Source organism: Psittacula echo (genome assembly GCF_963264785.1).
Source record: "Psittacula echo genome assembly, chromosome: 2".
NCBI lineage: Eukaryota > Metazoa > Chordata > Aves > Psittaciformes > Psittacidae > Psittacula > Psittacula echo.
In genome coordinates this window covers 50,325,669-50,348,396 of record NC_137737.1, presented here as the reverse complement: position 1 = coordinate 50,348,396, position 22,728 = coordinate 50,325,669, and the positions used below count along the sequence as shown (strand labels likewise).

The following is a 22,728-nucleotide window of genomic DNA, read 5'->3' as shown; positions in this document are numbered from 1 at the left end:
TTGAATGCAGCAAAATATGTTAATGGATACTACTAAAAAATAAAGCATAAGGTCAAGGAAACTGTAAATATAATGCTCTTACATCACCATGTTCATTCAAGAATTTTTAAAATTAGTATAAATATCTCATTTAAATTGCAACAAGACCAGAGCTGTCACCACAGTTGTCTACCTGGTATGCAAGCACTATCCACATTTTCTGCTCAAAAAAAATAGAGAAATGTCATGTTTTACCTAATGTCATGTAGCAGGAAACAGAAATCAAACCCTGTTCTATGACCACTTGACATTCAAAGCCCTTCAGAATCCACTTCCTAATATTTTTCTCCTCTCTTGTCACCCCCTCCTCTTTCAACACACAAATTACTCAAGTCCTCTAACTTCTTGTATTCTTGTATTTCCTTTCATGCTGCTAATACATTAGAAGTTCCCTTTCTGAACCAAGATACAGCTTCTCTTTTATTTACTAATGCTTATCTTAAAACACATTCCTTCATGACTGTCATGGGCTATCACAGATGTCCCTGTGTGTAATCAATTCTCAGACCTTACCCATATCTGGAGACAGCTTTTCAGCCTCTCTAACCTAGTGCAATTGGGTTGCCAGCACACAGTAACTACATATTGCTCTTACTCCAATGAGTTAAAAACTTTTTCTTCTTACTACAGAAAAGCATTCACTGTCAAAATAAGTTAATGTAAACAGCATATTGTTAACCATCTTTATATTACTATTCATTTATGCAACTTCTAAATCCTTGCATTTATTATATTGTCTACCTAATTCATCAAACCCTTCAGGCTGGAAATACATCTTTTCAGAGGTCTTTAAAATTCCTAATGCACTGCGTGGCAACATAAAATAAATAAGTACTATACAGTTCATCAAATAAATTTGAAAAACAGCAGCATTTCTATATATAAAGTAATCAACAGAAGATTTAAAGACAAAGTTTGTTTTCTAATAAACACAGATGAAAGACAACTCACAAAAAAAGTATCTTTGCACTTTTCACAGTATCAAAGCAAGTTAGTACTATGAGAAAATAAAGACTCTGCCAAATATGCTCCCTCTCAGGCAGCGTTGAAGGCCACATTGGATGGGGCTTTGAGCAAACTGGTTTAGTGGAAGGTGTCCCTGCCCATGGCAGGGGGGTTGGAACTAGACGAGCTATAAGGTCCCTTCCAACCCAAACCATTCTGTGGTTCTATGATATACCTCATTGCTGTAGAGCTAAAATGTACTTCAAGAGAAGGAAGATCGTGCTACAGAGTTCCTATTACTATGGTTCTCTTAAGTTTTAAAAACTGCAAGGGAATATATTTGCCTTTTATGTGATATATTTTTTAGGTACAACAAAGGCAATGCTAAAGATGATAAACTTCGGCATTAAAAAGTACTTTTAAAAGGCTGGACTCTATCCCATCTAAAGGTGAGATGTAGATCTCAAGTTTAAAAAGTTCATGAGCTATATTAGAAAGTTTAGATAGGAGTTTATACTCCTCTACACTTCTCTGTCTATAACACAGCCTCTGTTGACAGGATGCTGCTTTTGCAGCTGACGGAAATCTAGTTAGTTTAGCCAAATGTTCCTGGAGTACCATTCATCTCATCCTGAAGCAGACATGTAAAATAGGTCAGATCAATTATGTCCTATAAGTACCTCTCTCTCTTCAATGACTATAAATGGGCCACAGAGTGACTGACTCAGCTACAGGCATCTGAAGTGAGATGAATCCCACACCCCACAAAATACTATTCTGCAGAAGTTTTCTCAGTAAAATAATGTTGAAATGTTTTTTTAACAAAAGATATTTAAACAAAAGAAAATAGCAACAGAATTTTATCTAATACAGTCTATTTCAAAGAAAGTACTAAATTGCTAAAGCTGAAAAAGAATTTGTTTGCATGCTATTATTTATCATAGTGTTTGTCAACAGGCATAATTTCCAGTTTGTCCAGGATTAGGAAAATATTGGAAAATTGAGCAGAAGCCATTTTTGCTGTGATTCCCTCTAGAGGACTGATACCTACACATTTTGTGATCTTTTGAAAAAGCTGCTGCTTTTGAAAGTACATAAAACCACACCAATTTTATTGAAACACACATACTCTTTGAAGACAGTTGGAAAACAGGCTTTTTTCCTGCTATGATAAATAGAGACCAGGCAGCTGATACTTCAAGAAGGAGAAGTAAAAGCATAGAAATTTCACTTCCATGACAATTCCACTCACATTCTCCTCTTACCTAAGCAAAATTAAAAGATTGTGGTAGTTTGCTTCTTTAAAACAAAACCAACTAACTTCTCTGAACATTCTGATCCTCATATAAACTAAAGCTGTTTGAAGACTATCAACAGGTCTTTCAACTTAAAATGAAGTTTTCAGAAAATCAAGGTCCTACAGGATACTTCTAATGAAAAGCTTCACTGGAGAAACTTAAAAGAAATATTTCAGGTACTGAATCAAAATATTTAATTTGGGGTCAATTTAAGACTATAACTGAGCCACATATGATCAGTGGGACCTTCATTTCAGGTGTTTCAGATCTCCCTTCTTAACTGCATCAATGCCTCATGGTTAAGTTGAACAAGGAATCCCGACCCAAGGACAAGACTGGGGCCTCTATTGCAGAGCAGTAGCTCAGCAATTTCTCTCCTTGGCATTATGGTCATAGTAGGATCTAAAGATATAATTTCTAGCATCAGGAGTAGGAAAACCTCTCTGCCCTCAGGCTGGCAAACCTGGCAGTTCGGGCTGACAAAGTTCAGTGTTACCTTTAAAAATATTATTTAATATTTCAGAATTTTGCCTGCTCAAAAAAGAATCTTTTTTAAAATATTCTATTCCATTAAAACATCCTCACTCTTCAATTTTGTCTTGATATGGAGCAAAAAACAAATGCTGAAATATGAGAAGCTCCCATAAGAAAAAAACTGCAAATGTTGAACAGATAAAATTCAAATCTCTTCAAGGAAGACCCTCTGCTGCAACTAAGGTGTAAAAGAGAAAAAAAGAAAACTATAGAGGCAGAACCATCCCAAAATACCATTTATTTCTTTGTTCTGTTGGCTTCTGTAAAACATAACTTCAGTGTCTGTACTGCACTTAAGAGTTTTAATCCAGTGATCACACAAAACTAATGGCTCAAGAAGGTAAAAATAGCAGATATATGGTATCTAACAGCCATACTGCAGTTGGGAGCAATTTGAGATTTCTTGCTCTTCAAGCAAAAGCTCACAATAATTGTTCAAATAACCTACATACAACAGCCAAAAATGAGAAAAACAAAAGCCACTTTCTGTCGCTGTAGTAATTTTTGGTAAACAGTTAAACGTATTTTTTCTCTTGCATTATCCTTCTTTTAAAGAAAGTGATAAGTACACATCTAAATGCTTATTTTAGAAGAACAAATGTGTTCTGATAGAAGATTCAAGGAACTGTTTTGTTTTCAACTGCATATCCAGATAAATAGAAGGACTATTAAAAGGAACAAAGATGCTTCATTTTCGTTAAAATTTCTCACCTTCTTCCTTTAAAAAAGCCTTCAGAAGTTATACTTCTTTAAACTGTGTGACTTAGAGGTGACAAAATATTAATGGCTCTTCCTGGAGCTGTACTGCCTTTCTCATCGATATTATCATCTTTTGCTTGCTTGTCTAACACCTGACTATTTTTTTTAGACTTTGTTCATTTGTGAAGGTAAACAAAGGTAAGGGAAAAATGGATTCAGCTGAGGTTACAATATAACACCAATGGTATAAGATCATGATAAATCACTAAAATGTACGCCTACTGTACCTCTTCCTACTTTATTCAATCACATAGAGTCACAGAATCATAGAACAGTTAGGGTTGGAAAGGACCTTAAGATCATCTAGTTCCAACCCCCCTGCCATGGGCAGGGACACCCCACATTAAACCATGTCACCCAAGGCCTCATCCAACCTGGCCTTGAACACCGCCAAGGATGGAGCATTCACAACCTCCCTGGGAAACCCATTCCAGTGCCTCACCACCCTAACAGTAAAGATATATTCCTTATATCCAATCTAAACTTCCCCTGTTTAAGTTTTAACCCATTATCCCTTGTCCTGTCACTACAGTCCCTGATGAAGAGTCCATCCCCAGCAGCCTTGTAGGCCCCCTTCAGATACTGGAAGGCTGCTATGAGGTCTCCATGCAGCCTTCTCTTCTCCAGGCTGAACAGACCAAACTTTCTCAGCCTGTCTTCATACAGGAGGTGCTCCACTCCCCTGATCATCCTCGTGGCCCTCCTCTGGACTTGTTCCAACAGTTCCATGTCCTTCTTATGTTGAGGACACCAGAACTGCACACAATACTCCAAGTGAGGTCTCACGAGAGCAGAGCAGAGAGGCAGGATCACCTCCTTCGACCTGCTGGTCACACTCCTTTTGATGCAGCCCAGGATACGGTTGGCTTTCTGGGCTGCGAGCGCACACTGAAGCCGGCTCATGTTCATTTTTCTCATCGACCAACACCCCCAAGTCCTTCTCCGCAGGGCTGCTCTGAATCTCTTCTCTGCCCAACCTGTAGCTGTGCCTGGGATTGCTCCAACCCAGGTGTAGGACCTTGCACTGCATGGTTAAACTTCGTAAGGTTGGCATCAGCCCACCTCACAAGCGTGTCGAGGTCCCTCTGGATGGCATCCCTTCCCTCCAGGGTATCAACCGAACCATGCAGTTTGGTGTCACCGGCATATTTTCTGAGTGCACTATGGAGCTATTTTGTCTTTAAATTCTTACAATTAATTCTTCCAATTTAATCTTCCCTCTCACACAGATGTCACACAATGGTGCAGTTCTATTATTTCACACCCATTTGAGGAAAAAAAAAAAAGAATTTTCTTCTGTTCTTTACGTGCAAAATACAGTACTCCAGTTTAGTAGCTCACAAATTCTCATAAACTGAATAGGAATGGATATCACCAGCACTCAAGTCAAACCTCCACATTAAACAAGTGCTGCAGAAAACATAGTTCTATGAAGGGCACACATCCTTCTAGAACAGTACTACCATACAGAACTGCTATGTAGTCTTAAATTGCTGCCTTTTGCAGCAGGGAGCAGGTGAAGAGATAGTATTGCTTAGGTGGGTAGAATGATACAGCTCAACAACCCATATTACTTGAAATGTGCTTTCTGTATTGATGTAATGTCTTTCCATTCACACTTTCTCTTCTGTACTGAAATCCAAAGCACAATGCAAAGGCACGAGTCTTTTCTGCTACCAGAGTTAGTTATAGACTTTCAATAGCTATGGAAACCCAGCAGGAGCACTTTAATATAGACTAGAGACGTCTGGCCAGAACACAGTTCCAAGAAAAAAAAAACAACATTTAACCTAGTGTATTTTATGCCCACACTTGGCAAGAAATACTCAGCACTGTATTAGCAGGTTTCTAGCAAAAATCCATTCCATTTTGTTTCTTATAAAATCTTAGTTACTTGGGGCCTAATGAGCAAATACTAACAGAAGTTTTGATTCACAAATACTGTGACTATACTTTGTTTGTGTATATCTGCTCCTACAATATTTGTTCACTTCAGAATTATTCTATCATTAGTCAGAATAGCCTCAGGACTGCAAGTCTCTTGTCTCCATCAGTCTATTGGGAAACACAGGCATTATGTGGGGACGCTTTTTGAGCTTACTCGCTTTTGCTCTAGTCAAAAGTTTCTTAGGAGCAAACCATACACATACATATACATACCATAGAGATTAGACCAAAAGCTGTCTCTTGCAGTGAACAGTAGCAGTTGCCAATGAAAAGAGGGTAAGAATGGGGCAATACACCATGACATGCACCTTTGCATGACCTTCCTGTTTGTCAGCTATCCTTCACTGTTCGACAATCCTCCGATCCATGAGGCCTCATACCAGTTTAGAGTGGATCCACCCATAGAGGTGCATTCCTCAGCAGATGCAGAGATAAAGGGAATCATCACTCCATTACTAATTTAAAGCCTTATATAATGGAACAGCAAAATATTACTGCAAGTAAGACTCTTAAAACCAAAATTCACTGAAACCATCCTTTTCATCTTTGCACCACTTGACTATTATTTGATAATTAATTCCACAAATACCATATATGACTGAAAAAATTCTTACTGTGAAATCTGGAAAAGATTCAATCATTAAGGATGCTAAAGCTTTTCAATTGAATCCGAAAAATATTACTTCACTGTTGCTACAGTAACATCTTCTTAATAAGCCCTTTAAAGTTAAACACTGTCTTAAGAGAGTTTTAGGTCAAGTTAAAAAACAAATACAAGCTCTTCAGAGGAATAAATTTTATATTCAGCATGAGCAAGAATGAAAGAGAAAAGGTGAACTCAAGTTTTTAGCTATTTCTATAATGGCTTCTCACTCACTGTGGTCTGTCCCACTTTCTTTCCCCTTAGCCACCTAGTAGTCTCTCTTCTGAGGAGAGAATTCTCAGTTGCCTCTAAAGGAAAATTCCTAATAGATTTTTATCCTATAGCAACTTACCATCTTCATTTAAAAAAAAATAAAAAAATAAAAAATCTTAGATTTGAAAAAAGAAGTATTTGCAGATATAAGTTTGCACCTCCTGAGATGAGACCAAGAATAAAAAGCTATTTCCAATTTGTCACATATGGAGAGGATAGATAATATATGAACTGAGAAATTGCAGAGTGAATAAAAAATTCATTCATGAGGCACCTGGGGATTATAACAGGAATTTATATTTATTTGCTCTATGATACCTATGATGTGATGATTTGCATATAATATCTGGTGTTCTCTAGATCAGAGAGAACACCATCTAAAGATCAGGGTCATTCTTCTGGGGAAGAGTTTGCAATATACATAATTGGGAACATCTTTGGAAAAGGAAGAACAACCTCTTTCAGTTTTCATGCAGTTGTAAAGCTTGTTTAGTGGATTATCCATTTAAACTTAAACAGGGGAAGTTCAGGACAGATATAAGGAAGAAGTTCTTTACTATGAGGGTGGTGAGGCACTGGAACAGGTTTCCCAAAGAAGTGGCAAATGCTCCATCCCTGGCAGTGTTCAAGGTCAGGCTGGAGAGAGTCTTGGGCAACATGGTCTAGTGTAGGTGTCCTTGCCCATGGCAGGGGGTTGGAACTACCTGATCTTAAGGTCCTTTCCAACCCAAACCATTCTATGATTCTATGATTATCGGCACCAATCCAGTTTCAGAGAAATATTCACTTCATTTGCCCCTTCTCAGATGCAGGTTTTTACAGTCCTTCCCAGATGTCACCAGATACATATTCACTGGAGGACAATGAAAACCAAAACTTCTAACTCACCCAAAAATTGTACACTATATCAATTTTAACAAAGTAAATGAAACACAAAGCATTGTTATTGCAGAAAGTGCTTCAAATAGCTGATTCGAATAATTTGATGAATTCCTATCTAGTTTCATTTTAAAAACCCTGTTCTAATTATCTTATTTTGAAATGTGAGAGATTCTTTAAGTAACCCTAAAAATGTACACAGGTGACAGCACTATGCAGTTTGTTACTACATAATTTTCTAATGTGTCAAATTTTGATGTCATTAAAGTGCTCAATTACCATAGAAATGAGTGAAATAAAACTGAATCTACAAAGATTCAAGGTACAATCAAAAGTGCTGTGACCTATTTTTTCCCCAGCTGAAAGCAAAAAGAGTTAACAGTCCTGTTTACTAAGTGACAACAGTACTTACCTATAGTTAGGCACATGATTAAGTATTCGCATTGGTAAGTGGAACCAAAATTAAACAGACTTAATCATAGCTTTCAGGTAATAAACTATTATAGAAACAGCTCTCCTGTGACTTATGACGTGAAAAAAAGTTCACCATAATACTTGACATACATTATTCACAAATGAAATGTGACTAAAAATAGGTTATGAATAAATACAATGTAAAATACTGCAGAATACTTTTTAACTAGTGTTAAGAAACTACAGAAATTAATTAGATTAATGAAGTTAATCTATTTCCAACAGAGCTGCCAGTCCACTGATTTTTTTACTTACAAAGACTAGCAAAAAGAAAGTTGTATACTGACTCCAACATAATAGACATTATTATAGTACACTAACTTCCAGCTTGCCCCATTTAAAGGTTATTCCTGACACACTCTCTAACCCCCTTTTTTCTGTTTTTGTGTTTGCCATCATTCTGACCTCTATCAGTATTTATTGATTTCATTTATACACATTTGTATAATTAATTTTTGAAACTTCATAAGAAAGTTACGTATTTTATCTAACATGTATCCAGGAAGTGTCATATCTGCATTCTGTAAATTGTTTGGTTTTTGGTTTCTTTTACAAACTGGTATTTAGTTGACATCTGCACAACTGGGAAGGACTTTCTAAAGGTAACATGGCAATGGTGAAGCTGGTCAGAGTTCTGTTAGCATAGCTGAAAAGAGCTGAAGAGTCTGGAAGGTGGAAAAAAATCCCAGGTATGAACGATTCTTCACTCAGCAGAAACCACAGTAGGAAGCCAGATTCCTAACCTCAAGTCAGTAACCATTTTGGAGGAAGAAAGCTGACCAAAAATAATATGTCTCTGGGAAATTTCAATAAACATTCTGATAATTAGGTTAATCTTACAGTCTGGTGAAGAAAAAAAGCAGGATTACAGGTGTGAGAATGTTACGTGAACTTTTCTGCACCTATTTCTTTGTATAATAGTTGTTTTACTGAACTCAACATACAGTAGAATACTTGTTTTCATTTGTAGATGAACGTTGTCCAACACCAAGGAGTAACAACTTTGGTGTGGCTGGCAAACTACAGAACACTAGGCACTCTGCTTTCCAAAGAATGACAGCCCCAAATAAAGTAACACACCCAACACACCCTGTTCTACAGGGTCAGGATTAGAAGATGATAAACCACCAAACTCCATCCTTTGGCAAGAAGAATCCTCTCAACTGAGAAGACATAAGCAGAGTATCTTTGTCAAATAGCAGGAAAACATGGAAGCTCCCGAGCAAGGCTGTCTTCCAGACTGCAACAGAGATAATGGAAAATTGACTAGAAAAAAAAAATGATCTAATATTTATTTCCAAATACTCTGTCTTAAATAGAGCTAAACATATTCTATGAAACCAGCTCTAAGCAAGCCTATTCAAATATTTGATGCCTTAAATCACCTCAAATCCAGGAGCCCTGGACTAGTATCAGTGACATCAGAAGGAACTGAATCTGCAACTGTTCTTATTTACACCACACACAAATGCAACTTCAGGAAAACTGGTGAAGCTATTAATGAAACGTTGTATTTTATATACTTTTGTTGATAGCAGAGTCTCCTTGTGCAGTGCTGAACTTTCCCCTAAAAGCAAGTTGGTGTTATTCTGATAATGGATGGCCAAAAAGAAAGATAATGAATGACACGAAGCCCACCCTGTTAAAAAAAGTGTTAGGTTTCCAAACATATATACACCCAAATTCAGATTTTGTCAGCTTACTGCGGAGGCTTAGGTGAGGCTCATCCCCCTTTCACATGCACTACTGTTTAATTTAATCTCTCTTGTATGAACTGCAAGTTAAGAGAAAGAAGCACAGCCATGTCCCTTGTAACAACCTGCTTAGCCACCCCACCACTTGGGTAGCTGATCATTTCAGAGCTCTTCCCTACCTGCTGAACTACAAAAATAGTTCCATAATCTGAAGATGATATTGTTCTAAAATTCTCTCAAGTAATACTTCAATTAAGAAAGTTTGACAACTGGGTGTGATCAGCCCCTTCATTCAAGCTGAATCAGACCCTTCATAAAAGCTGTGTGTTCTACTTTCTAAAAGCCATTTGACAGCTGTTTATTCTCAAGCCTGTGTGGTGTGTCCATTTCCTCCTCGCTTCCCAGTTATTTACTTTCAGATTGTAAACTCATTAGAGCAGGGGTTACTCAGAGAAACAAAAGAAAATGGAGAGAAAAGAAAAAAAAAAATAAGCCCTTAACTGTAGATCTATATCTTGTTGAGGGGCATAAATCCAAATACATATAGTACTAAACCTACCTTCCCAATCTGCTTTTAAAATGCTATTTCATTATAGTGTTATAAATTTTATACTGTCTAAAAGTGTGAGCGATTGCAGTTTTAAGATGGAAATTCACCACAGCAAATCACTTAACTTTGTTTTCTCCTTCAAAAATTTCAGTTTTCATTATTGCTATGTTTATTTTGAATAGGCAGATTTTATAGCTGCCCTTTGGCATTGGAAATAATCCCCTGCTTGTAACGTATGCTGGTGAACTGTAATTACAACCTGACATAGTTAACCAAAATAAACGTCCAAATAGGTAGTACTAACAAGAATATTTTAACAACTTTGAAATTTCACTTCATAATTGAGGAAAGGCAAAATTGCCAAATCTGACCCCAGATTTCAAGGGTAAAAAAACCACCAAAACCCTCAGACATTTCTTAAATACAGATCAATCAAAAAGCAAAAATTTAAAATTAATACCCTGTGCCAAAGAATTTCTTTTTTTGGGGGGAGGGAGGGGGTATCTCTGTCAACCGTGTCACTAACTCCAAGATATGTTCACCTAACTAAATGCTGATGATATTTACCTTGATATCTTGTATTCATTAATATCCAGGTATTTCTAGAAATTCATGACAGATGTATAATTCCCACATATCTCTTTTCCTCTCCATTTTTAGGTCTTTCAGGACATAAGTAAGAAGTGGGATAGTCACTGGTGACTACAGCCTTCTCCAACAAGTGGAAGGAGTAGGTATAATCCACAGGGTGATACCATGAAAATAAGAAACTGTTTAGCTGAGAAGCTGGGATGAGGTGAGACAGGTTGCAGATGAAGTTTGATATAATATTTTGCTAGTATAAGTAAGGCATTGCACTGACTACATACTGAGAATACTGAGATGTGCTACAATCTAGAAAAGGGAGATTTTATGAGTAATTGTTCACTGAAGATATTTCATAGCTAACATCTATCATATCAGATATTAAATAAAGCCAGAATATAAACAGCAAGTATAGAGTATTCCACAGTCTAAACTAAAATTATAACAAATCATTTTGCCAAGAGAAATACAGCATAATGTATACATTCTTTAAAAAACAGAAGATATTCACATTCTTTGGTTGTGACATATCTGCATTAATCAAAGGTTATAATCTTTGATGCTGTATTTTTAATTCAACACTGAAGAGTAAATAGAATTTAATGTCTAACTTACAAAGCAATTCTGTAAGAGAGGCCAGGTTAATAAAAGACTATCTTTTATAAGGACACAAGTCAAAGTTTCACACCATGTAGAGCTCAGGGGCAATTGTGGCATGAACTAATCCTATGCCCAAACCCATCTCCCTGTTGCATTTCATGGATATCAGCACTAACAACGGCACTGGTTTCACTGCTTGTGAGCAAGGCTGTGATTGAGATTCCTTTCTTTTTATTTGTTGTTGTTTCAGCCAAATCAATACCCTTTACAGAGACAAGATCAAACAGTCACTGGCAAGAATACCATAAATGTTTGTTATTGCCAAACATTCTGTACTCCAAAGCTGTAGTCTAATAGTTGAAAAAACACAGGCAAATCCTTAACACACAAACACTTTCTCAGGCCTGAAGATGAGGCATGGCCTTCAGATGTCTGAAACAACTGCTCGGAGTCTAAATGAATTGAATTAAACAGCTAAAAAAGTTACAGAGAAAAGGTAGCCCTCCTGGTGCAGAGCAGAATATTAACAAGAGAAGTTATAATATCTTTAGTCCTTTTAGGACAGCAACAGATAGACAGGTAATTATCTCCTGCAGAATAATAAGAGCAGAAGATTTCTGTGTGCCTAAAATGAAAACTATCTATCAGTTTTTCATCATCCAAGATTGACATTCGTAAGGCATTTTGTAGAATTTCTTGAAGTTCAGACTTGAAAGATCAAATATTAATGGGTGGGAAGGGGAATGTAAAAATCGGGATTTTTGTATTCAAGTATTTCCTGGCTTTTGTTGAACTTTGTGAGTTTATTACAGTATGTAGTGCATGTTTGGTCTCAGTTCATTGTTTTCTATGAGAACATCTGAAGTATCTTACATTGTGGGAGACACATATATCTCTGTGCATTACTTTGTACTTGTTGGCTATGATTTCAAGCTTATGTAACTGTCATTGCACGCTGTTAAGCTGCAACTGAAAGAAAAGACCTTACACCCACTACAACCAGCTGTACTTCCCACAAAACTTCTAGTTACTGGTTTTTACAACTTAAAATAGCTTGTTTTATCAATGTATTAGTTTGAAGCAAAATAGGTATGCAACGTTAAGCGCTAACTCTCTGTTCAGACAGACTGTGCATCAACAAACCATGTTCAGTATTTAAGTATGTTTCACTGAAAGAAACTATAGGAGAAAACACAGTAAGATGCAATGATTTACTAAGCTACTTCACTTCTCATGAAATTCCTTCTCAAGAGGAATAAATTCTATAAAGTTAAACCCCTCTAATCTCTTCAGAAAAAAGTTTCTAAATTTTTTTTACGAGCACAACTGTCCTGAATGGCAGTGTTATTGGGAATGCTATACTGTATTGACACTATGAAATGGTTGAGATTAAAATAGAGCCCTTCCACTCCCCTCACAAGTAAGGCCCCTAAAACACACATAAGAAAACTCAGTAATCCTATGTACACATCAAAATGCACGCCCTTCATGCTTTCTCTTGACTGTCCAAAATTAGTAAGTCTTCATGTTTCCTTTCTCTCACTCTCCAATACCAGACTCCCCTGCCATTTGTCTAGCTTACCTGCAGGCCCCCTGTTCACTTATCTGCTTTTTAATTTCACTTGCTTATTCCATTACGCTCGCTTCTCCTCTGTCTCATTCAGAGGTCACCTTCATTTGTTTGCAATTATCAGAGGGTGATTTTCTCAGAGACATTTTTTGCCAGCACTACCAATACCCTTCACCAACCTCACTTGTTTCAGTCCCAGTTCCTCATGTGACAAAACTGCCTGACTACTCACAGGACCTTCCTAAACAGCTTTCTTGCAAGACCTATATATCTCAAAGTCATGCTTGTGGTTTTGAAGTAATGTAGTAGGTGACCCTCAACCAACCTAACTTTAGTTTAAGCTACTACATTAGTCTCACCTCAGTGGTGAGAGACAGGTCTTCATCACTCTTCAAATATGCTTAACTCTCCCCAGATTTAACCTGAGCATCTGATTTTTGAATAGCTAAGGTGCAGTACCTATCCCATAGATATTTACAGTCAGATACTCACCCTAGTCTGTGAAATGTATTAAGACAATACTAAGTGAACAGCAATAGCTGCATTCAGGGAGACATTTATGTGACCTATGTTAGATCTGTACAGTTGGGTAAAATTAATTGAAATTTATAAACTAGACATAGGTTAAAAGCAGTCTAGAGTGATTAGCTCAAATAATTACATTTAGTTAGATGAATCTGACCCCTTATATTAAGAGAAATAAATACTTTCTATTCCCAGAGAAGATTCTCATTACCTACACATGTTAGAGGAGGGTGAAATTTTCTGGAACCATTCTAGCAGTGATTATATTTGAAAAGTTTGCAGTTTGCAAAGAAAGCCTTTGTACATATGTTAAAATTTTGTAACTTTGCTGTTCTGTATTTTAGACACTATTCCAGTAGGCGATTGTGTTTAGAAATCATAAATCAATAGAGAAGCTTCATACACTGAATGCTGCAATTGTGCTGGTTTGTATCCTAGCTACTTTATAACTAAATGCTACAATGGTGACTTTAGGAATAGAAACAAATATAACCTTGTATAATAAAAGGAGTGTAGAAAAGAATATACTGTGAAACTCCAACTTAGCAGAACCAAAGATTAAATAAGCCTGAACCACATACCAAGGGAAGATAAAAGAATGCTGTATCCACATAATGGTTGGGATTTGTCCAAAGAACAGAAAGGTAAAAAGAGTACAGAGTGAGGAAGACTCCTTACTTCATCAGGACGACCACCAGACGACCACCAGAGGGGGCTGCGCAAGCGCAGAAGAGGCTGATGTCGTAAAGGACTGATGAAGCAATCCCTGATGCCTATTGCGAAACTTCTAACATATAAATTGCGAACGCGATGTGACGGGGTTAGAACCAGATTTGGGTGCGTACCCCTGGTTCTCAGCACCTTAATAAAGCACCTCATATAACCATTCCGATGGTTGTGTTTTGGCCTGATGCTAACACACACATCTCCTGACTTCATTCTTGCCACAGCTTTGGCCAAAATGAATGAATTAATATTTCTATTTTGTGAATCCCTTTTCCTTCTTGCCACCTTGCCTCATTTTCTCATGTCACACACTGGCCCACTGAACATCTCAGGTTTGCTGCTGCATTTGTCTGTCTCTTTCATGAGAAAAAGTAACTCCACCCAATTTTAAGTTTCCATCTTCACAGATTGTACACAGGTAAGTCACTGATCTCCAGTCTCCAGTTCCAATAATTGTACTTCTAAACATTTCATTCCTCATTTCCTCTTTTAAGAATCCACATTCCCAACATGCCTCTATTCTTCTGCATCTCTTCTGTTTCCCTGCAAACATCCTCTTTGTCTGCATCTTCACCTTATTCTTCATTTGCAAACATAAAACTGTTTGACCAGCAACAACATTACTTACTGCCTTCCTAGATTTACTAATAATGACCACATGGAGCCTAATCAAATACACATCCAGCTCAGCATCCTGTCTTTAACAGAGACTAGTAGTGGACTTTGCCTTTTGGATACTCCCTCATTTGCCAATCTTATCACCAAAACCAAATCAATATTTCCTCCAGTCTTTACTGAATGTGCTGCTAAATCTGCCTGTAAACACCAACACAGATTTTAGCAAGACATATACTGGTTTTGTAAGAATAATTTCAGAGAATTTATCTAGATTTTTGGCTACAGCGTAAGTGTAAATGAGCTGAAAATACGTATCATTTTCAGGAAGCTGGAATATATACTGCCCTTTGGCTTCCACAGGTGGTCTTATGGATTTAGAGACATGACCAATGGTAATCACATCTGAGCTTGTGTTCTTATGCTCTCCCCAGCCAATGGAAAGCTAATCAACACAGGAGACCTCAACACCCTGCTTATCAGTGAGCTCCACTCCCTTCAGGGCCTGCAGTTGCTCTTTTCCCACCACACTGATGTTTATAAGCACTGCTGGTCTATAAGCACTGCTGTTCACTGTAACAAAGTACACAGGTAACTAACTGCCCATTTATCATTCATGAGTCAACATTAACTACCCTTTCCTATTTTAGCAGACCTGCCCAAATTTTCCAGAATTTAGCAACTAGGAGTAACCCAATTTCCTCTCAGTAGGCTGATAGATAGCATGTTACTATGATGGTGTGGTATGATGAAGTTTTGGGGACTGGTATTCTTTATTGGTAACAAAAAAAAAGAAGGAAGACAAATAGAAATACCATTTTTTATCTCACCAAATGCAAAGAAATGTTGGGGTAAAGTGAGGTAGGAAGCAGAAATGGGCTTATATTACCAAAAACTTGTCTGTTTTCAATTAGTAAACCAAACTAAAAGAAAACTTTCTCCCTAGAGCAATCTCCTGTGAACAACCTTTACAGCACCCTGCAATGACTTCCTTCTACTGATAGAGAAATAATTCCCTTCCTGTCCATTTGAAACTTTCAACAAAAACAAGTTAGATAGATCGCAAAAAGATACTGTAGAAGAGTCATGGCATGACGGCAAAAACATTAATGCATATTCTTACATTTAATTCAATGGAACTAACAGAGAAACATGCCTTGGTATCAAGCTACTTTCAAGCTGCTTTCTAACATAACTGATTACTCAAGAAACATTTCTAGAATATACAAAAATACTTTTGATGAAGTGAAGCAGGCAGCTTCCTACACTGTATCCTTCATGTTCCAAACACACAGCACTGTCTTAATTACATTATTTTGATGGTATTTTTATTTGCTAGCATTATATCATAAATCACACTCCATCGTCAATAATTACATCAAATCAACATGATACCAAAATATCTAAGTGCAATACAAGAAGTTCCAAATTAATGTAACTGGAAAGTTGGGCAATTTTATCTACTGAACAGATGGCAACACTTTAATTCCCCTACTTTCTCAGCCAGTCTGCTACAAGCCTCAACCAGCATTATGATCCAAATGCTGCCGAAGTCAATGGGAAGGCTGACACTGACTTGAGTAAACTTCAGCTGAGCTCAGAAATGCTGCAAGAAGAAAAATTCAGTCCTCGTAGATCTCCCAGATGAGAACAGTTATGTTGATTTTGTTACGGTAACATCCATCCAACAAGAACTAAAACAAGAAAAACTTCTTTGCTCTTTCCCATGAAACACCCACAGGCAAAAGCTCTTTGTCAGTACTTCCTTTGGGTTGCATTTGAAGCACGGACTGAAAAGCCAAAAACCAAGTATTTTTTCATCTGTCCTACCCTTTATTTCATTCTCTTGTAAGTTAAGAATCCACACTAGAGAACTGCTTTCCACCAACGGTAAGTGAAGACCCTGCTCTTGTAATTTCCTACTTCTAATCGAGCACTTCAAACTCCTAACCCATATCTAAAATATTTTTCAGCTGTTAAACATGCTTACCATACTTTGTGAAAGTCCTACAATTAACATGCAACATTTTTAAAAGTCTTTCAGTAAAGTTTTTATCTATTCCATTCAAATCCTTGTGAAATGTAAGGCAGTGTCCTTGCTCACTGTATTTGTCAGGAACCCACAGCTACAAGTTCAGAAGAATACTTCATGTTTGTAAGTTTAAATGTGACCAACTTGTATTTTTGTTATTTAAAAACTAAATTCACAGGCATTTCTCTTGAAAAGATTTTGTATATGATAATCGGAATGCAACTTTGAAAGAACTTTCACATGGCATATGAAACAACTGTTTCCAGAAATTTCCACAGCATATTAATGTACTCATTTAAGAAAAAAATGCAGCCTGAAAAATAGGATTACACACAGCACAAAAGATCAAATTATACTGCAAAATTATACTCTCATTCACTGAAGGTTGCAAGCATCATTTTACACATTAGAGGTCAAAGTGAAGGCACTGCAGCAAGCACACACTCTTTTCTAATACATCGGAGGATAACTTCTCCTGTAAAGTATTAGTAGCTTAGGACTAACGAAACAATGTTGTTAGAAATGTTCACAGTTTACTGTGTTCCTAATTTCTCTATCCAGCCTTCTAATATGAAAATAAAATACCACTGCAACTTTCTGAATAGATTTGTCTACTTAAAAAGCTGTACAACTCCATGGAAGTACTTTAATTGTTAGAACTCCAATTTTCACTGAAGTAACTGCTTAGTGCTTATTGGAGGACACTGCAACTGCTTCCCCAGACTAATCATTTGCTGGTAAGAAAATGTCTCATAAAAAAAAAAAAAAAAAAAAAAAACTCCATACAGAGCAGAATAACCTAAACCTGTGGAATTTAACAACATGATCAGGATACATCGCTCACAGATGATTACTTTGTAAAACGCTTTAAAAGATGTTCCATAATCTTAAATGGACTGTGTATTATAAACAAATAATTATTTAGCATACAAAATTCCCAGCTCCAGTGTTCAATCACAGAATAATGAACACTACTATGTAGTCAGCGGATTTTTTTTTCTTTGGAAAAGGTAAGAATCTCTCTCCTAGGCTAAGCCTAGGCAAGAGATAGAGCAGAAGGGCTATACTTTTCATCATTTGCTACTATTTCCTCTATAATGCTACTATAAATGTCAAGAAATGGAAGAATATGTGCTCTTGTTGATAATATCTTATAAAAACACCTTCCCACAGGACCAATCTTCAAAGCCTCATACACTATATGGGCAGAAGCACAAATCCAAATCTTTTATCTTAACTGTAACTTTAAAACTTCCAATATCTTAAACAAGTTTGTAAGTATGTTATAATACAAATAGTTCACCATTTGGAGATGATTACTATATAGAAAAGCATAGACAGAAGTTGATAAAAAAAAAGTGGAAAAGAATGAAACTGGATGAAAACATCCTATGAAATTGGAAAGGTCACAAACTTCTACTTCTGCACCAGCTTTCAGAAGAGTTTCTGAAACACTTAATAGAAACAAATTAATAAAAAAACCTGTTTCTATAATTACATGGCTTTTAAGGCAGTTTCCAGCACATATTATAGAGGTTTCATAATGCATCTGTGTTCAATTTTCAATTAAAGAAGATGGCACTGTGCATAAGAATCCAAATTAGTATCATCCACCTATAACCACAAATAACCCCAAAGCTTAGATATTCGGTAAAATTACAGTTGCAACTCTGTGCACTCTTACATCTAGAAATTGTATTCTCAAATTGAACAGAATCTACTGTAATAAATAGTTTGAACTCAAGATTAATGAGATCTGAAACACTGGTCAATAAAAGAAATAAAAGAACTAAGGGAAGAGACAGCTAAATCTGTTTCACTTCCAGCAATGCAAACATTTTTTCTGCATATTGTCAAACACAATAAATCCTTTCCCATCTTTCACAGAGATCCATGAGATATAAGTTAGTTCCCTATCCCAGCAAGAAGTAGAAAGGCTCAACTTGTTTAGCTGCTATTGAAATATCTCCGAATTATACCTCCCAGACCACTGGATTCCCTACGTAAAATCAAGCCTGCTCTTTCCCCATTCCCTTCCACATAGGGAAAGCCTTAACTGTCAGGCAGGCACCCCTGCCGACGCAAAAGCCCAGGGAAGCTACAGGGAAGTGACAAACACACAAACATTGTTTTGTAGCTACAACATGCTGAAAAATATTTCTGACCCAGCTTACGTTAGAGAGAGAGAATCAAAGTCTACTTTGAAAGCACAATGTACAGCCTATTGCATTATTGAAGGTAAAAATTACAGCTACTACTTTCAATATTTTTATGTATGCTTTCTCCACAGCAGTTTAGGAGAAACAGTCTATATCTATAGCAACCAGGAGAGAGGAGGGAGGGATATATCCAGTCTACACCATTTCTCCTTAAAACCTTTCATCACTACCCTCACTATAGCAAACATTTAATAGCTCATTTGTATTGCCACTTGTCTGAAGCCTCATTAAAACCATGGTCAGCTGATTTTAATTCCTTCTTAATAAACAAAATATACATGAGGAACACTGCACTGGTACTTCTGTGGGAGGCTTCCTTTGTTTCTTTATTTTATATTTTATCTTAGAAAAAGATTTCTTAGGGACAGCTAGCTTAGCTTTCACTCCCTGATGTCCACAAAGGTAGGAATTAAAATGGGAAAAAATACAAAATACTCCAAATTATGATCTGGGCTTAAAGTGCATTTCGGAAAGATACTGCAAGTGAAATGAAACTGACTGTATTAGTAGATATCACTGGAGATAATTCTGGTGAGCAAACAGCCATGTGTGTCTCAGTGCAAGGAAAGGAACGCCAGAGAGAGAGGCTGAGGAGAATAGCATTAATAATAACACAGTTTGTTTCAGGATCTCTTCATGTTGGCGTGGGCCATTTTAGCAGGTGGGGATGTTCAGTGCAGACGGCACCTCTTAAAGGAGGAAGGGGTTGGTCCGAGAATATCTCAACAGAAAAAGGCTGCTTAATGGTCTTTACTGGATAGCACCCCGTATCTGTAGGCACTTCTAAAACAGGCTCAACCGGAAGCCAGTGCTGACTTCTACCTCCAGCAGAACGAGTTACGGGTGGACACCAGCGAAGGCTGGGCTGCTTCTGGGGATTTGTGGCGTGGGGATTTCCTGTGGTTTTGAACTATTAAGGGGGCTTTCGTGGGCTGAATCCACTAAACTGGGAGGAGGGTCAAATACGTGAGGCTGGATGCATTTTTGGTGGCTCGGCAGCGGTGTACCTCGACTTTAAGGTCCTCGTGATTGTCTCGATGGAAGTTTTCAGCGTGTGAGGACACTGGGTGCGACCAGCTCCTCAGAGGTGTCCCAGAGATCCCGCCGGGACACCCCGCTGGGGCAGCTGGATCCTGGACTAGCCTCGGGCTGACTAGGGATCGGCGGGGATAGGAGTGACTCACGACGTGTGAGGGGCCGAGAGCCGGTAGCGAGGGGCTGGAGGACAGGGACCCTCAAGCGGGAGCCGCGCCATAAGGAGACGGAGGACGGGGCCTCTCAGCGGGATCTGTTTGTCAGGGACCGGAGAACGGGGTCCCTCACAGGGAGCCGGTCGTGAAGGACCGCAGGACGGGCCCCTCGCCCGCAGCTGTGCGGGCGCGGCCACCGGGGGCCTGTCGAGCTGCCTCTGAGGAAGCTCTCGGGCAGCAGCGGAGAGAGGGAGGGGTCGGCGTGGCCCCGCTCTCCGTCAGCCCCACGCCTCCCGCCCCTCGCCCCACTCACCGATCCGCGCCTCGGCGGCGGCTCCGGCGGAGGGCAGCTGGGTGCGCGGGGCGGCGGCGAGGACCTGCAGCAGCGGCGGCAGCAGCAGCGGGAGGACGGAGCCGAGCGCGCCCATCATGCCTGGCCCATCGCAGGCGGCTGTCCCGCTCCCCTGCCCGCCGCCGCCACCCCTCACTCCATGCCGCCCGCCCGCCCTTTGCCTCCCGCAGCCGCTCCCTGGCTTCGGCGAGCAGCAGCCGCAGCAGATTCAACACCCAGGACAGCGACCAGCGCCGCCCGCCCGCCCCCGAGCCGGCCCCGCCCCGCCCCGGCCCGGCCCGGCCCGGCCCGCCAGGCAGGCGCTGAGGGGGGGGGCAACGAGCTCACCCTCCGCGGCACCGCCTACCCGCACCGCGGTCCCCGCCTGCCCGGCCGCGGCGGAGCGCTCTGCCCTCCCTGCCGGGATCTGGGGATAGCGACCCCCGCCTCCGGCAGAGCGAGGGCAGGGGACGTCCCTGGCCCCGAAAGCTGGCGCCGGCCCTGAAGGAAGCTCCGCCTCAGGTGGGCCGTGAGCCTCCGGGCAGTGCCGTGCGCCGCCGGGCTAGGGGCGGCGGGGGTCGCTCCCGGCGGAAAAGCTGTGCTCTTCAATCCCGCATAAAGATGGCTGAGAGTGCGGGGGGAGTTATTAAATGTGCCTGTTCCGCACACCTGTATGCAAAACCAACCCCTGTCAAAGTTTTACCCTGGAAAATCCAGCGCTAGCTGGATGGATTCTCCCTACGGCCTCCTCAGAATGGCTTGTTTACCACCGGTATTCCAACAGAAAATTACTCGCCATCGTGAAGGATTTTATGAGCCCTCATCTGAGGTGTGTGCGCTTGCCTGGGAGATGTCTGCATGGGTGACGTTTATCCTCTACCTCCTGTCCCAGATTCACTCTGTGTCAGTGGGAGTGCTCGGCCGGGGCTGCCAGGAAGAAGCAGGAGTCTGGCACGAACCCATTGACTCCTTCCTTGTTCACAGGCTCTCATCTTTTCACAAGCTCGGTGTAATAATATTTAGCCTTTAAGGCAGCAGTCACAATCACCGAGGTGAAACAGTGCAGCTGCCATGCCTCCTGTCAGGGGATGTGTTTTTGACTGGGACAGCCAGCAATATGCCACGGCAAGTGCTGGCTGCCTGAGCTCCCCTCATCACCCCAACATCTGCTTTGTTTCTTCATGAAGTTTCAGATTCTCCCAGTCTTCTTCATACTTGAAGTAAACAGCTCTAACTATACTCCCTGACAGTCTTCATCCCTGGCTTTAACCAGAATACAGTCACGACAGACTCACACTCAGGGTTTTTAAAAGGGTGTCATGGTCTGACCGAAACCAGGACAAAGGAGTAAAAATTGTAATACAAAGTGGCTTTGCCATAGACCAGGAAACTAAAAAACGAAAGCCCATGGAACAAACTAGCCTTGGAATCATAGAATCAGAGATTGGTTTGTGTTGGAAGAGAGCATAAAGATCATGTGGTTCCAAACCCCTGCCATGGGCAGGGACACCTTCCACTAGACCAGGTTGCTCCAAGCCCCATTCAACCTGGCCTTGAACACCGCCAGGGATGGGGCAGCCACAACTTCTCTGGTCATCACAGCTGTTCTTCCTTGCTTACCTCAGAAGTGGCAGAGAGTACAACACCAGCACATCCACAACAGGAAGGATGCAGAGAGATGAGCCACCACACTGGGACCAACTGAGACCTTTCATGGAGTGATGAGCCAGGTTTGGGGGCCCAGGTTGGAGCTTTGCCCTGGGCTCCAGGCAGAGGACCTGGGTGTGAGCTTGTGGGAAGGCACGTGGGACACTTACAGCTCACTTATGCCCTGACAGAGAGTTGCAGACTTCTCTTACTGTCTGAGTTTTGCTCTGTGGGAAAAGTGAACCTTTGCGCTAGGGAAAAGGAGACATGGCTTCTAGAACTGGTGCAAAGTCACTTCTTTTCTTTGTGGTTAAGGCTGGTGACTTATATGGAAAAAAGGACAATATCTGATACAGAAAAAAGAAATTTCAAACAAATACATTGGTACTGGATAGTGTTCACTGGCCCAGGGTTTGCAAAAGCATTGGATGGTCTTTTCAAGCATTTATGCCCTTGAAGTGTGTTAAATGGTTATATACATCTTGCAGGGGAGTGGTTTCACTAACCCAAAATGTCCCATTACCTCAGGAAAATCAATTTTGAGGGCTCTGAAAGAAATCTGAGCACTGAATTGAGAGAAACGAAAAAGGAGGGAAAAGCATCCTATGGAAAGGACAAGATGAGAAATCAAAGTGCTGAAACATAAATTAGTA

At 39.7% G+C, this 22,728-nt stretch overlaps 1 protein-coding gene across 1 annotated transcript in view; it reads right to left on the bottom strand.

Moving 5' to 3' along the window:
- The window catches only part of PTPRN2 (protein tyrosine phosphatase receptor type N2), a gene marked incomplete at both ends in the record, with an annotated part of 676,226 nt that extends 655,698 nt beyond the window's left edge, over positions 1-20,528 (bottom strand). The window contains one exon of the mRNA XM_080609627.1: positions 20,411-20,528. Coding sequence (XP_080465753.1) covers positions 20,411-20,528 — 118 coding nt within the window. The remainder of the gene's footprint in view (positions 1-20,410) is intronic.
- Positions 20,529-22,728: the final 2,200 nt, after the last annotated feature.